Raw genomic sequence first — 15,116 nt, 5'->3', positions numbered from 1 at the left:
GGGTGGTCCAGAGGAAGGGTCAAGGCTGAGGCTGTTACAGAAAGCTGTCCAGAGCAGTTGGCATTTCTGGATGATTATGACCAATGGAGTCTGGAGAAGGGTATTCAGTGGCAAATAGTGCACTTGCAAAGACTCAGAGACAGGGAATGGGGTGGGGGTGGGGGGTGGAATGAGCAGCAGGTTATACAGAGAGGACTATGTGAAGCAGATCCACCCTGGAGGCAAAGGAAGGTGCCTGGGATGTGTCCTAGCAGGTGTTGGAGGGGCAGTGGCCCCTCTGAGGCATTGGCTGGGAACGGGCAGGAGGGAACATTTTGGGGTGATGGGAATGTTCTATACTGAGATAAGAGTGTGGGCTACATGGTTGAATAAAATTGTCAAAATTCAACAAATAAAACACTCGACATTGGTGCATTTCACTGTATGTAAACTTTACAGCCACAGAAAACAGTCACACTGACATCCAACTCGAAGTGTTTAAAAGGAAATGGACAGTTGGTAAATTGAACACCAATAAAAATTAATTTATTTTAAAAAAAGGAAACGGACAGTTCTCTGCATGTTAATTTGAAACACATTTTTAAAGAAGACAGATTACTGGATGCATGGATGAATATGTGATGGAGCAAGGGTGACAGCATGTTAATGGTAAATGTAGCCGGTGGGGGTAAGGTGACAAGTGTGTGGGTCTTCAGTGTACAATTCTTTCAACTTTGCTATATGTGTGGACATTTCAGAATGAAATATTGGGAGAAAAATCTTCTGCAGATCAAAAGAAGTCCATCTACTTGTTTTCTTCACCAGCCCCTAGTTTGAAGAATCAGACCTATATGCATCTCCCTGAATCTTCGAATCAGTCCTGTGAGGCAGGTATTATATCCATTTAATAGACTGTGGCCCAAGTTCACACAGCGATTCGGGGGTTGAGCTGAGTTGGAACCCCAGTCACCCTGATGCTGAATCCAGTTCCGGGGACTTCCTGGCTGCCCAGGCCATCTGGAGCAGACAATGCCTGGCTTAGAGCTGAAAACCAGATGCATCTGTTGATGTTTCTAGTTCTCCCATCTGGGGGCCTAGCTGGAGTCTCCAGTAATGTGCCTAGACCAGGGGCTGATAAACCTCAGCTCATGTGACACCATCCGGGGCTGAACATAGCTCTCAGAATGAGCCACAAACCGCAAACCTTTGTGGTTTTAGGGCTCAATGCCCAATTTGCAGAGCACATCTGGATTCCGATCTCTTGTAATTACATGGTGTTTCCCTCTCTAGGTCTGGGCTCCGACCCAGCTGCTATATAAGGCTGGCCTGTAACTAGACTCAGCCAAAAGCAGAGGGCCCGGTGAACAGAACCTCTCAAGTCTGAGCTGCAGGGACTTTGCAGGGGTAAGGAGGGGCCCCTTCCCTATTTAGTGTCTGGGCAGGGGGAGGCTGAGGCCTCGGGAGGCAATGAGGAGAGTTTCAGACTGGAGACCTGCCAGGGTGACCCCGCTCTGACCCTCTGTTGTCTTGCCTATAATATGGACATAGTCAGGAGAGTCTCTCAGGGATCAACAAAAGGGTCTGAGTCACACCAGTTACATGAGTTAACAGAGCTGCACTTAACATTTCCCAGGGATTTGGGGTACCTGATACCTTTACTTTTTTGAGCCCCCCTCAGCTGCTTGCCAGAAATCCCTCCACTGGAGCCCATATTTTTAACTGAAGGTGGTGATCCCTCTTTGAACACAGAACTTTCTAGATAGTGGGTTAGGATGAGGTAAGGAAACCAGAAAAAAAATTGCGTACATATTAGTCCTTCGTATTCTAGTATAAATGAGTGCTTCCAATATTCTGGGAGTAGATGGGAGTGGGGGAAAACTTGGGGCTTTGTGAACTTCAAGAGAAAGTGGAACCTGGGAAAAGGAAGAGGGTATATAAGTCAAGGGAGCTGAAGCCAGTGATTTCACAATTTGGCCCAGAGGGAAGTCAATGATCCTCTGAAGCTGATAACTGCATAGACTGAGTTCAGGGAGTGAGAGAAGTGGGTGAGGGCATGGAGACACCAAAATAAAGTTTCTTAGAGGCTGAGGAGCTCATCCCTAAATGCATGCTTCTTCACCTCCAATGTCATAACACTCCACACCCACTTCTTAGGGTTCTGAAATAATAGTGCCAAGACAATAACAACAGCTACAGTTTATTGAGCTTCTACTGCATACCAAACACAACGTGTTGGTGGTTAGGAGGCAGATTAAAAAAGGTAAAGTCTCTTGTCTGTGGGTTAGAACCCAGATAGCTCTGATACAGAGCCCTTAATATTAACTACGTGGTGGAGAACTGTCTCCTCCAAAGAGGTAGGAGTGTTTTCTGGCTGGCTGGATGCATTGAAAAAAATGACTAGATGAATGTGTTGACAGGTTGATGAACTGATAGAAGGATGGATGGATGGATGGATGGATGGATGGATGGATGGATGAGAGGATAGGGGGATGGATGGATGGAAGGATGGATGGATAAATGGATGGACAGATGGAAAGATGAGTGGATAGAAGGATGGATGGATGGGAGGATGGATGGATTGGTGGGTAAACAGAGGGGTAGATGCTGGAGAGATCTCTAGAACCTGTCTGCCTCTAGTTTGCTATTTTGGTTGGAATCCTCATGACCCCTCTCCCTGTTGTTCCATTTGGAAATGTCATCTTGGGAGATAATCAGATGTCCATGGCTCTAGAACAGTTTGGTTAATGAATCTGCTTTATGTATCCAGATTCATTGCATTTTGAAAAACTTAGAAGATGGTATTGGGAATTCTGGACCTGCCTTATATGTGACCTCAGTACATTTCCCAGTCTCTGGGCCTCAGGATCTTAATATGACTCTGGGGTGGGGGTGGGGGGTGCCTAGCTCCATCTGCTGGCCAGGGTGGTGACTCCCTGCCACAGCCACCTGATGCACTGTCCCCTCAGCAGAAAAGCTGTGCCAGCATGTGGACGGCCTGGTGTGTGGCTGCTCTGTGTGTGGTAGCTGTCTGTGGCACCCTCCAAGAGACAAACACTGTCCTCAGGGTTACCAAAGATGTGCTGAGCAATGGTGAGTCCAAGCCTGCAGGGGGTTAGAGGTGACATGGGGTGGGCAGGGCTGTCCAGCCAACTCTGAAGTTCCCAAGGACCCTCTTCCTCACTGGCAGATTCTGCATCAGGTGAATGGGTAAATTATTCCCCCCTTTGCTTTTGGCTACCATTTCCTGAGCACTTATGGTGTGCAAGACACCATGTTCAGGACTTTACACCTGAGGCAGTAGACTGCAGTGACTAAGAGCTTGGTCCTGGAGTCAGCTTTCCTGGGGCTCAAATACTGACTGTGTGACATTAAGTCCAAGACTTGAATTCTCTGAGCCTCAGTTCCCTTATCTGCAAAATCGATGTGATTTTGGCTGCATTGCAGAGGACAGAGATGAGGATAAATGAAAAAGCCTTTTGAAAACTTAGCACAGTTCCTGGTACATGGGAGGCCCTCAAATGTGGGAGCTGTAATTATTCCTGTCTTTAATTCTTGGGACCTCATTTTTGTCATCTGGCAAATGAAGACAAGCCCTGCTTCAATTCCTGTTTTAGCAGGTTTATAAGCTCTAAAGTATGGAGCACTCGAAAGGAAGGATGAAGAAGAAAATCTAAAAAAAAAAAAAAAAAAAGAAGAAGAAAATCTTTCCAGGTTTGGTGAATGATACAGAAATCTAGTTAAAGTGTGCGCAGGTCAAGGTCAGCAGCTAGTGAGATTGCCACGATGTCAGGGCTGGATTGGCCTGGAGGTGTCTTCCCATTCGACCCTGACATTTTACCAATGGGAAAAGTGGGGCCACAGATCTGAGCAGTGCTCCAAAGCTGGCACCTGGGGGCTGTGGGAGAAAGCCCTGACTGAACTTTTGTTTCTCTGCAGCCATTTCGGGCACCCTACAGCAGAGTGATGCTCTCCGCTCAGCCCTGAGAGAGGTGCCCATGGGTAAAGCTGGTGGTGATGGTGGCGGACCTTTCCTGGGGGGTCTGCTTGGTGGAAGTGGAGGTGGAGGTGGTGGGGGTGGTGGTCTTCTGGGGGGCCTGCTTGGTGGTGGGGGTGGAGGGAGTGGTGGCGACCTGTTGGGCGGAGTTGGGGGAGGCTTATTGGGTGGTGGTGGCAGCAGTGGTGGTGGGCTCCTGGGTGGTAGTGGTGGGGGGCTCCTGGGTGGTGGAAGTAGTAGCAGTAGTGGGGGACTATTGGGTGGCAGTGGTGGTGGGCTGTTGGGTGGTGGAGGCAGCAGTGGTGGGGGGCTGCTGGGTGGCAGTGGTGGGGGGCTATTGGGTGGCAGTGGTGGGGGGCTGTTGGGTGGTGGAGGCAGCAGTGGTGGGGGGCTATTGGGTGGTGGAGGCAGCAGGGGTGGGGGGCTGCTGGGTGGCAGTGGTGGGGGGCTGCTGGGTGGCAGTGGTGGGGGGCTGCTGGGTGGCAGTGGTGGGGGGCTGTTGGGTGGCGGAGGCAGCAGGGGTGAGGGGCTGTTGGGTGGCGGAGGCAGCAGGGGTGAGGCGCTGTGGGGTGGCGGAAGCAGCAGTGGTGGGGGGCTGTTGGGTGGCGGAAGCAGCAGTGGTGGGGGGCTGTTGGGTGGCAGTGGTGGAGGGCTATTGGGTGGTAGTGGTGGTGGTAGGGGAGGTGGTCTCCTGGGGGGCCTGCTTGGTGGAAGGGGTGGAGGGGGTGAAGATGGAGTTGGGGGTGGTTTATTAGGTGGTGGTGGCAGCAGTGGTAGGGGGCTGTTGGGTGGCAGTGGTGGAGGTTTGCTGGGTGGCGGTGGTGGTCTCTTGGGCGGTGGCCGACACCATTACAATGACTACAGAAGCGTTGAATTCTCCCGAGGTGTCAGTGGCGTTCCCTACAACGATTTCCATGTCCGAGAGCGCCCCCCAAAATATACCAATGGCAAACAGCTTGGCGGTAATTACAAGTATGGTCACATCGAGACCAATGACAACACCGCTCAGCTGGGGGGCAAATACAGATACGGTGAGATCCTTGAGTCAGATGGAAGCATCAGGGACCTCAGACGCAGCGACTACCGCAATGCCGAGAATGCATACGGGGGCCACAGGGGTCCCGGGCGGTACAGGTCCGCCGAAGGTGCGGCAGCCTTGGGCCGGCGTCACCGGAGAGAGCTGCGGCCTGGAGAGATCCCGCCTGGTGTAGCCACGGGGGCACTGGGCCCAGGTGGTTTGCTGGGCACTGGGGGCATGCTGGCAACCGATGGCATCCTGTCGGGCCAAGGTGGCCTGCTCGGTGGAGGTGGTCTCCTTGGTGATGGAGGACTTCTCGGAGGAGGCGGAGTCCTGGGCGTGCTCGGCGAGGGCGGCATCCTCAGCACCGTGCAGGGCATCACTGGGTAAGGAGGGGCCCGGCTCTCCCTATCAAGTCCAGATGATGAACCTACAAACGAGGTGACCCCAGGGCCCTGGAGTGGGAGCCCCGTGCACGTCAAGGCTTGGTGTCAGGACTGGACATCTTCAGAGTTCCAAGCTCTATGGCTTGGGTCTTGTCCTTAAGCAGTTCTGAATTTGAGTCTCAGCTCACCTTTTTATGTATGTGTGTGACTCTAGGCCACTCTTTTCATTGCTCTGAGTCTCGATTTCCTCATCTGTAAAATGGTCATATCATAGTTAAAGTGGAAAACACACACGGATTTAAAATTACACATATATGATTTCAAGTATGGCCAGTCTCCTCATATTCACTATTTAATTCAACAAATACTTAGCCCCCCTCCTATGTGCAGGTCACTGTGTCGGCACTGGGCATGCGGCCACGTGGTTAGCCTAAAAGACACATCTCTTGTCCTCATGGAGCTTGTAGGCTGATGGGGTATATGGGCTTTGATAAAGACACCCGAAAATAATCATACAGTTATAACACTGGTAACCAGTTCATGGGGAAATGAGGATATGTGGGATCCCTGGGTGGTGCAGCGGTTTGGCGCCTGCCTTTGGCCCAGGGCGCGATCCTGGAGACCCGGGGTCGAATCCCACATCAGGCTCCCGGTGCATGGAGCCTGCTTCTCCCTCCGCCTGTGTCTCTGCCTCTCTCTCTCTCTGTGTGACTATCATAAATAAATAAAAATTAAAAAAAAAAAAAAGAAATGAGGATATGTATAATGGGCGAGGTCAGGGAAGGCTTCCTGGAGGAAGAGGATCTTAAATTGAAACCTGGGAATTTGTAGGAAGGAACCAGGCAAAGAGGGGGCAGGGACAAGCAGAGGAAATGGCATCTTTATAAGAAAAAAAGATTCAAAGGAAATACATAGAGATGTAAACAGTGGGTCTCCAAGCAATAGGAGCATGGGCCATGGCATTCTTTCCCTTTCACTTCTCTGTGTTTTCCAAGTTCTATCCACAAACCTCAGGTCTCTTTAGAGCCAGGAGGAATGAATGCAGCACAGAGAAGGAGGTGGTGCGAGACGGGACATTCCTAGTAAGGGGTGGCGGGCAGTGGGGGTGACCAGCATCTCACCACCCTGGGTCCTCGGCAGGCTGCGCATCGTGGAGTTGACCCTACCCCGGGTGTCGGTACGGCTCCTGCCTGGCGTGGGCGTCTACCTGAGCTTGTATACCCGTGTGGCTATCAACGGGAAGAGGTGCGTACCCTCGGCCCTAGAGGGGTCCCCATCACCCTATGTCCTGGCTGGGAGATCTTGGGCAGGTCATTTCCCCCTCTCTGCACCTCAGCCTCTTCATCCATCATGTGGGGGAATAGTAAGACCTAATGAGTTACCAGTACTGTTGGTCTCAGGTCATTTCGTGGTCCCCATCGTCAGTGAAGGTAGCCTACGTGGTTGTGAAACTCTGGGAGGCTGGAGACAAGTGACAGCTCGAGTTTGAATCCTGACCCTCTTTTAAGCTGTGTGACTTCGGGTCGGCCCCCTAATGTCACTGAGCCTTAGTGTCTTCACCTGCAATGGGCGATTTGACACCTTTTCCAGGTGGCTGTGGCCACAGGTGGGGAAAGACAAGCAAATGCTTCCCTGAATAGTGCCTGCCACAAAGTACGTGCTTATCAAAGAACCTTAGGGAGTGGACTTTTGCACTGATTTCTCCCTATGGGACGGGGTCATGTCTGTAAAGCTAGGTCAATGGGTGGTCACCTTGGAAACCAGAATTTATGTATGGAATTCATATATTCACCCCTGTTCCTAGCCTTGGAAGCTCTCATAGACTAAGGGGGAGACAGATTTGTTCACAGATGTAGAGGGACCGGGGAAGCCTTTCAGTTTGGGACACCTAGAGATGAGCAAGGTGCATAATAGATGCACAAAAGCAAGAAGCAGGGATAGCAAGGATGGAGCCCGAGGGGCAAGGTGCTCGGTAGAACTGAATGAAGCTGAGCTGCCTGGAGTTGAGGTTGACTCACCATCTCCCTGCCCCCATGATCTCCTCTAGTCTCATTGGCTTCCTGGACATCGCCGTGGAAGTGAACATAACGGCCAAGGTGCGGTTGACCATGGACCGCACAGGCTACCCTCGGCTAGTTATTGAGCGATGTGACACCCTCCTGGGAGGTATTAAAGTCAAGCTGCTTCGAGGGTGAGTACCAGTGGGCAGCGGCGTGCCTGGGGGGAAGGTGCAGTGGTCTGTCTTTGACAAACCAGATGGTCATGAGCAAAGGCTCTAGAAGCAGCCTGCAGTTCAAACCTCGCCTCCACTGTTCCTTGAGCACCTCTGTTTATTGATCCGGTCCACTGGTGTGGGGACATTGCAATTTGTCTAATCTTCGGCTCTGACCAGCAGGTTACAATGAATAACCATTTATGTGCATTTTAAATGTGGACCGATGTATCTGCTGGATAATTTCCCAGAAAGAGAAAAACAGTCTGTGCCCTGAATGTACACAGATTAAATTCAAATTATCCCTCGCCCCCACATGTATGTACATACACGCACCCATGTGTGGATAAACGTGCATGTGCTTCTCAAGGGCCCTATCACCCAACGAGAATTGAAACCAAGGCAAGGCCCCATAAGGTATGAATCCACTTAAAAAGGAGACCAAAACACAGGGCAGTGTTCAGTGGGGGCAGGGAGGATGGATCTTTAAGCGACCAAGCTGTCGGTGACACCTTGTGTTGGGATAGCCACCTTCTCGTCACTGCAGGGCCTCAGGAAACAAACTCTTGCCTTAAAAGTCTGTCTGTCTGCCCATCTACATGTCTTGTCTCTGAATCAATACTATGATCTCTTGCCTCCCCCCGCCCTTAACTTGTTGGTTAGGACAGTTAGTTTATAGCTAGGTGATGCACTTAAACTTGCCCTGTACCACTTCTCTGGACCTGTTTCCTTGTTGGTAGAACCCACCCTAGCTCCCAAACTTTTCAACATCAACGATTCATTTCCTCTTGCAGACCAAATGAGCACATTTTGCCGGCCAGTGTTTCTCCTCCCCTCCCTTCCACATATGCTTATTGAGCACCTACTATGCACCAGATACAGTGCTAAGGTGCTTGGATAAAGTAAGAGGTTCATTTCTCTTTGGACAGACTGCACAAAGCTCTGGCAAGCAGCCCTCTAGATGGGCAGATGAGCAGGAGGGAGCAACTTTTGCACTCATAACTCAGGAACATCCTGGCCTGGGCCTGGCCCATTGGAGAGTTCCAGGAGCATTTGTTTGTTGGATGGATGGATGGATGGATGGATGGACAGATGAGTGAATGAATTGAATGAAAAGTCAAACTATTTGCTGGGGTAGCCTGTCCAGTCAGGTCCAGCCACCATCCTTCTGGCTTTCAAAACAAATTTCTAGTTCTTGCTGTTCAGGGCCTGACTAGGGGCCCTGAATGTAGACAAGCTTGGTGAGCTCCCTCCTCCTCCCCCCTCCTCTCTTCTCAGGCTTCTCCCCAACCTCGTGGACAACTTAGTGAACCGAGTCCTGGCCAACGTCCTCCCTGACTTGGTAAGAACCCACCCCAAGACAGGAAGCAAGAAGCACAAACTTTCCCCAGACTGAGGGACCACAGTCCAGCCTCCATCCCTGTGGGCATGCAGGTGACCCAGAGGGATGGAGGAAGCCAGAAGCTGGGGCATGTTCTTGGAAGTCTGGGGAGGACATTGGGAGGAATATGGAGGGACAAATTAGTGAAGAGATAGGGAAGTGGAGACTAAAAGTCATGCAGTTTCTAGTTTGACTCCCAGCTCGGGCACTTCCAAACTGTGTGACAATCATATCCCCCCTCTGAGTCTTGGTTTTCCCATCTATAAAATGAAGATTATAAGAGAGCCTTCCCCCTGGGAAAGGTCAGTGCTCGGCATGGAGCCCACGGTGATAAATGTTACCTATGATCATTATTATGATTATTAGTTATGATCATTATCTATGATCACCCCAGCCCCATCACATGCTCATGCCATCTCCCCCTACAGCTCTGCCCCATTGTGGACGTGGTCCTGGGTCTTGTCAATGACCAGCTGGGTCTCGTGGACTGTAAGTGCTTCCTGCTTTGCTTCATTCAGCCAACATTTACCAGCCCTGATCTGGGTCCAGCATGAAAGGCACTGGGGACATAGAATGTCTGGGAAGAGGTTCCAGTATGGTGGGAACAGTAGACCTCTCATAGGCCCATGGAGCGTGGTGTGGTTGATGTCACAAGAGAGAGGCTACCTGGCCTTTCCCCTTGGTGTCAGACATCTCCCCTGGGACGAGGAGCTTCCCACCTGGCCTGGAAGCTAATACTCTGGACTGGGACTGGGCGTCTGGCTTTGAGCCCTGGCTCTGCCCTGACAACTGCATGGACTTGGAAGGACTTTCCAGTTTCCTCATCTCTAAAATGGGGGGGTTGGCTTCAGCCCACAGAGGATTTGGAGAGCAAATAGCAGGAGACACCATGGAGACTGTCCAGGTCCTCAGTACCAGGCTCCAGTACCACTCCATGATCCAAGATTTCTTTCTTTCTCTCTCTCTTTTTTTTTGTATGTTTTTTTTATTGGTGTTCGATTTGCCAACATATAGTGTAACACCTAGTGCTCATCCTGTCAAGTTGATGCAAGATTTCTGAGTGAACATTCCTGAAGGCAAGCCTGCCCCATAGTTCATGCACAGCTTGGTTCCAGGGATCTCCTTTCATATGGGCCAACATAATGGAGACACCTAACTTATATGTTATAACTTATATGTTATGTTATAGTTTCTATAGTCATGCAGCGAGGCCCCTTTAGGTAGTGATCCCATTTCTTGGGATCCCTAGGCAGTTTGAGGATGGCTTTCGCAGACAGGTAAAATTCTCTCCCTTTGTGGCCAGGAACAAGGGAGGAAGAGCCCAAAAGATGGGGCTATTGGTCACAAGCAGTCAGAGAAATCCCAGCTTCAACTAAGCACCATATTGTGGAACCTTAAAACTTTTTCCCTGGTCACAGTACTTCACAGTTTACAAAGCTTATCCATATCCAGAATCTCATGGATCCCACAGAATATTCCTAAGAGTTATATTAAGCCTATTTTACAGAGGAGGAAATTGGAGTTCAGGGAGGCGAAGCTTCTTGCCTGAGGTCACACAGCAAGGAAGAGGCAGAGCTGGAATGTGAACCCAGAACTCTTGCTCTTTTCATGCTGTCTGGAGCTGGAACCTTGCTGCACTGCCTGCTTTGGGGCACAAGGAGGGAACGCATCTTGGAGGGTCAAGGGGACTCCCCGTGACCTCTATCTTTCCCTACAGCTTTGGTTCCTCTGGGGATATTGGGAAGTGTCCAGTATACCTTCTCCAGCCTCCCGCTTGTGACTGGTGAATTTCTGGAGCTGGACCTCAATGTGAGTGCCGGGGCCCTGGGGCAAGGGGAGGTGGGCCCGGGTATGAGCGTCAGGCTCATGGGCTTCTACTCAATTCATGGGAAGCAATGTTGGAACAGAGCCCTCATTTGCTGACTTGAGGACCCTCTAGGAGCCACATCAGGAAACACTGTCACAGCCAACACTTACTGCTTGCCAGGCACATTATAAGTGCTTTATGTAGATTAACTCAGGCTATCCTCACAGCAACCGTATGACATAATAAGGTGAACTTTTATTGAGGAAACTGAGGCACAGAAGTTAAGTCACTTGTCTAAGGTCACACAGTGAATAGATGTGAGCCTGGGATCTAAGCCCAGGCAATCTACCTTCTGCTACTATGGGCTTGGGTTTCCAGGAGGAATGAATCTGGCCAGTAGTGATAAGTACTAACATCTGGCTCTCCATGATTAAAAAAAAGTCCCAATTTGTAGCATTTGCTGATTTCCATGATCTAAATACTGCTACCGTGGCCAATTTCAAGCTACCAACTTGATATCACTGAATGAAGTGTTGGGCGTGGGCGTCTATGACATGCATAGAATGTCACAGCTTCTGAGCTGGCATGAGCTGGTTCCAGCACACCACTGAATCTGGCTCCTAACTGTGCATGGGGCACACGCATGTGTACCTCCCCTGGGCTGTACCAGCATGAGTACTTCTCCCCTTGCTCCATCAGTTACAGACCTGCAGATGCACACCTATGCTGCCACATACACAGCATTCTTGTGCACCTATATACATCACACCTAGTGTATTCATAAACAATATTTATTCAAGAGATGTTTGTTGGATACCTGCTGTTTGCCAGATTCTGGGCTGGGGCTGGAGGTGCAATGGTGAGCAAGATAAAATCTTGGCCTTCATGGAGCTTACAATCTATTGGAGAGGATAAGCCATCCAAGAGTCGCTCAAACGAATACACAATTAAAGATCATGAGCGTGGTGAAAGAGGGTCCCAGGATATCAGAGCCTAAAACAAGGAGATATGATGTACCCAGGGAGGTCATGGAGGGCTTCATGGAGGAAGTGACACTTAAGCTGAGACCTGCCACAGAAGTGGGCCATAACAAGAGAAGAGTGTGGGGGATGGGAATAGTGTGTGGGAAGGTGCCACGGTGGGGGTAGTGAGATGGTGGCAGGGACTGCCCAGGGCAGGAGGGGCAGAGTGGCTCTCTGTGAAGTGGTGAAATCCCTTGGGGGTCAGATCACACAATACCGGTAGTCCATGGAAAGGTGCCTGGTCTTTAGAGAGCAGATACGCCATGGCATTTTGCAGATCCATAAACATGCTAACTCGTTTTAGCAGGACTGAGGGAGGAAGAATCTATGTCACACATGTATTTAAAGCAAAGGATGTATTTTTTATTAGTGGTCATAAAGTAAGAACTGCAAGAGGTTCCATTCCATCACAAATGAAGAAGACGTGGGGGTCATTAAAAAAAACTCAGACCCAGTGGGTTCAATCGAGGAAGGCTGCCTGGAGGCAGCAGATTCGGGACCTTACCCCAGTCTCAGTCTCTTCCTCCACTCATCTCCCTGTACCCTCCCCTGTGACCCCTTCCTTCTTTGCTTCGCTAGACTCTGGTTGGGGAGGCTGGAGGAGAGCTCATTGACTACCCTCTGGGGCGGCCAGCCATGAGTCCGAGACAAAAGATGCCAGACTTGCCCCCCATGGGCGACAACACCAACTCACAACTGGCCATTTCTGCCAACTTCCTGGGCTCGGTGTTGGCCCTCCTGCAGAAGCAGGGGGCACTGGATATTGACATCACCAACGGCATGGTGAGTCATGGCGCCATCGAGAGGTGGGCTGGGCTGGGCAGCAGACAGCTCCCTATTGATCCTATCTAGTTCCCACAGCCTTGGGGAAATTGCTTTAAAGCAACAACAGTAGTAGTCCATTCCCCACTCATAGATTGACTATGTCAGTGTTTACCAAAGCATGGTGCCTACAGTGATGTTAGGTGATTCACACCCACGGCATGAAGTAATGTCAAATCATATGATGAGAAAGTTGCTCCCTATTCGGTTCTATTTAATTTTATGCCAATCTTTCTTTAAAAGCACAGTATATATTCCTATATATGTATCCCAATATAAATGCTTAGAATCCTTTTACTTGGTAAACATTGATATTAAAAAATGAAATGACATATAAGAATAAGGTATAATCTAGAATAATTTTCTTTCCAAATCTTTTCTTATGAAAATTTCAAGCCTTCAGTAAAGTTACAATTAATGCCCAAATATCCTTCACCCAGATTCACCAGTCATTTTGCCATATTTGCTTCCTATCTACCAGTCCATCCATCTGCTTACTCACCCATTTACCCACCTACTTATCCATCCATCCATCCATCCATCCATCCATCCATCCATCCATCCACCCATCCACCCCTCTATCCTTCTCTCTGTCCATCTTCTTATCCATCCATCCTTTCATTCATCCACCTATCTAACCTGTCTATCATCTAGTTAGCTACTTAACTGTTGTTGAGCAATTTATGTTTTTGGAAGCATGACATTTCACTCCATAAATTTGTGTGCATCTGCTAAGAATAATATGTTCTCCAAAAAAACAGCATATGAATTATACCCATCTTGATTCCATCAAGAGGAAAGTCTCCATTTGGTGCTAGTATATAATTAACCCTCTCTTGCACTTTCAAGTGTCCCCTTTTTAACTCAGAGAAAACAGAACTCACACCCCTAGCCCTAGCCCTCCACAGACAATGATATCCAAGCAGAATGCAATGGTGTTATTTTGCTTTCATTGTATTCACTCTTCCAGTTGCCATTTCTTTCTGTCAAACGGTACTGGCTTTCCATGTTTTAGTATTTGAGGTTTTCAAAAGGACGTCAGTTGAAAGAAAACGTTAAGGAGATAATAGTATAGGTTCTCCAGAGCTATGGCAGAATGATGCATTTAGTGGACACTGGGTTATGCACATGGACTCACTGAGGCTCACCTTGTTTTAATCAAGAACTACGTTTAGAGGACAAAGAGTCAGGTCTTCCCTCCTGCTTTGTAAAGTCATGTCTGTGGTGAGCTTAAGTAGCTGGCCCTGTCCACTCAACCACAGAAGACTTACTGTGATCAGTATGGTGGTGGCTGTTGGACTTGCAGGGCCTCCTAAGGGGTCTTTAAGGGGAAGATGATGCCCCCAGGGGTTGTTTGAGGGTGTGTAGAAGTTTAATAACTGCATTAGCAACTCCTGTCTGTCTCCATAGCCTCAGGGTTCACATGACCCTTCTTGTCTTGCAGTTTGAAGAGCTTCCTCCTCTCACCACGTCCACGCTGGGTGCTCTGATTCCCAAGGTATGTGAAGCAGCTGTGTCCCCTTGTCTTCAGCCCTACCCTCATTCTAGCTGTCCCAGGAATTGGGTCAGAAGAGGACACACTCAGCACTAGGATGGGTAGTGACAAAGATATGGTGCCCAAATCCCTATGAAGTGGGGGGCATGGAGGGTTGAGATGGAAAGACTCAGAGCTCTAGCAGTGGACTAGCCTGCACAGGTCTAATCCTAGCCTGGCTACTTTGTTGTTGTGTGCCTTCAGGCAAGAGTCTTCATATCTCTGAGCTTTGGCTTCCTCATCTGTCAAAAAAAGATGCTAATGGTTATTCCACAGCTTGGTCTAGGAGAGTAAGGGAGATGAAGGTGATAATTCATGTAAAGATGCAGATACAGAGCACATTCAGGTGCACGATGGCTTAGATGGGAAGAGCCAGGGATGCCTGAGCAGTTCAGTGGTTGAGTGTTCTGCCTTTGGCTCAGGGTGTGATCTCAGGGTCCTGGGATCGAGTCCTGCTTCGGGTTCCCCACAGGGAGCCTGCTTCTCCCTCTGCCTGTGTCTCTGCCTCTCTCTGTGTCTCTCATGAATAAATAAATAAAATCTTAAAAAAAAAAGATGGGAAGAACCAGGTTTTGGAGGCAGAGAAAGATGAATTTGAATTCTAGCTTAGCAGGTCTCAACCACACTACCGTAGGCAAAGGACTTTTCTCTGGGCCTCAGCTTTCTCATCTGGAAAACGGGAATAACAACACCCACTTCATTGTGTGATTTGAACCTGGGATTTGAATGTAGGCACAGAGCTGGCGTTTGATAAATGCTCACTATTATTGTTCTTGTTAATAGTAACAAAATCTTTTTAAAAGGGATGGGGACAAATGTGCTCCGGTCAGATTAGTAGCTGTGTACAGCTGGAATTTTATTCTTGTCCCAGCGCTGGTCCCAAGCCTGTTACCCTGCACCTGGCAGCAAAGAGCTTCTTACGTAGTGTCACGCAGGTTCAAAGGATTGCTGTAATCTACAA

The 15,116-nt window shown here is 49.3% G+C and overlaps 1 protein-coding gene across 2 annotated transcripts in view; it reads left to right on the top strand.

Moving 5' to 3' along the window:
* The first annotated feature begins 1,329 nt into the window (after window positions 1-1,329).
* Window positions 1,330-15,116, top strand: part of BPIFB4 (BPI fold containing family B member 4) — a 29,096-nt gene continuing 15,309 nt past the window's right edge. The window contains exons 1-11 of one of the 2 annotated variants that reach the window (XM_026009886.2): window positions 1,330-1,383; window positions 2,949-3,069; window positions 3,916-3,978; window positions 4,858-5,377; window positions 6,518-6,622; window positions 7,425-7,568; window positions 8,868-8,931; window positions 9,399-9,459; window positions 10,688-10,779; window positions 12,379-12,582; window positions 14,066-14,119. In XM_026009886.2, the coding sequence (XP_025865671.2) occupies window positions 2,964-3,069; window positions 3,916-3,978; window positions 4,858-5,377; window positions 6,518-6,622; window positions 7,425-7,568; window positions 8,868-8,931; window positions 9,399-9,459; window positions 10,688-10,779; window positions 12,379-12,582; window positions 14,066-14,119 (1,413 nt within the window). In that variant the 5' untranslated portion in view covers window positions 1,330-1,383; window positions 2,949-2,963. Of the gene's footprint in view, window positions 1,384-2,945; window positions 3,070-3,915; window positions 3,979-4,857; window positions 5,378-6,517; window positions 6,623-7,424; window positions 7,569-8,867; window positions 8,932-9,398; window positions 9,460-10,687; window positions 10,780-12,378; window positions 12,583-14,065; window positions 14,120-15,116 lie in introns of both variants that reach the window. The other variant, XM_072736109.1, reaches the window with a different exon arrangement.

Source organism: Vulpes vulpes, chromosome 14, assembly GCF_048418805.1.
Source record: "Vulpes vulpes isolate BD-2025 chromosome 14, VulVul3, whole genome shotgun sequence".
Lineage (NCBI taxonomy): Eukaryota > Metazoa > Chordata > Mammalia > Carnivora > Canidae > Vulpes > Vulpes vulpes.
The sequence above is the reverse complement of the archived record's forward strand: the minus strand, read 5'-3'. Positions and strand labels throughout refer to the sequence as shown.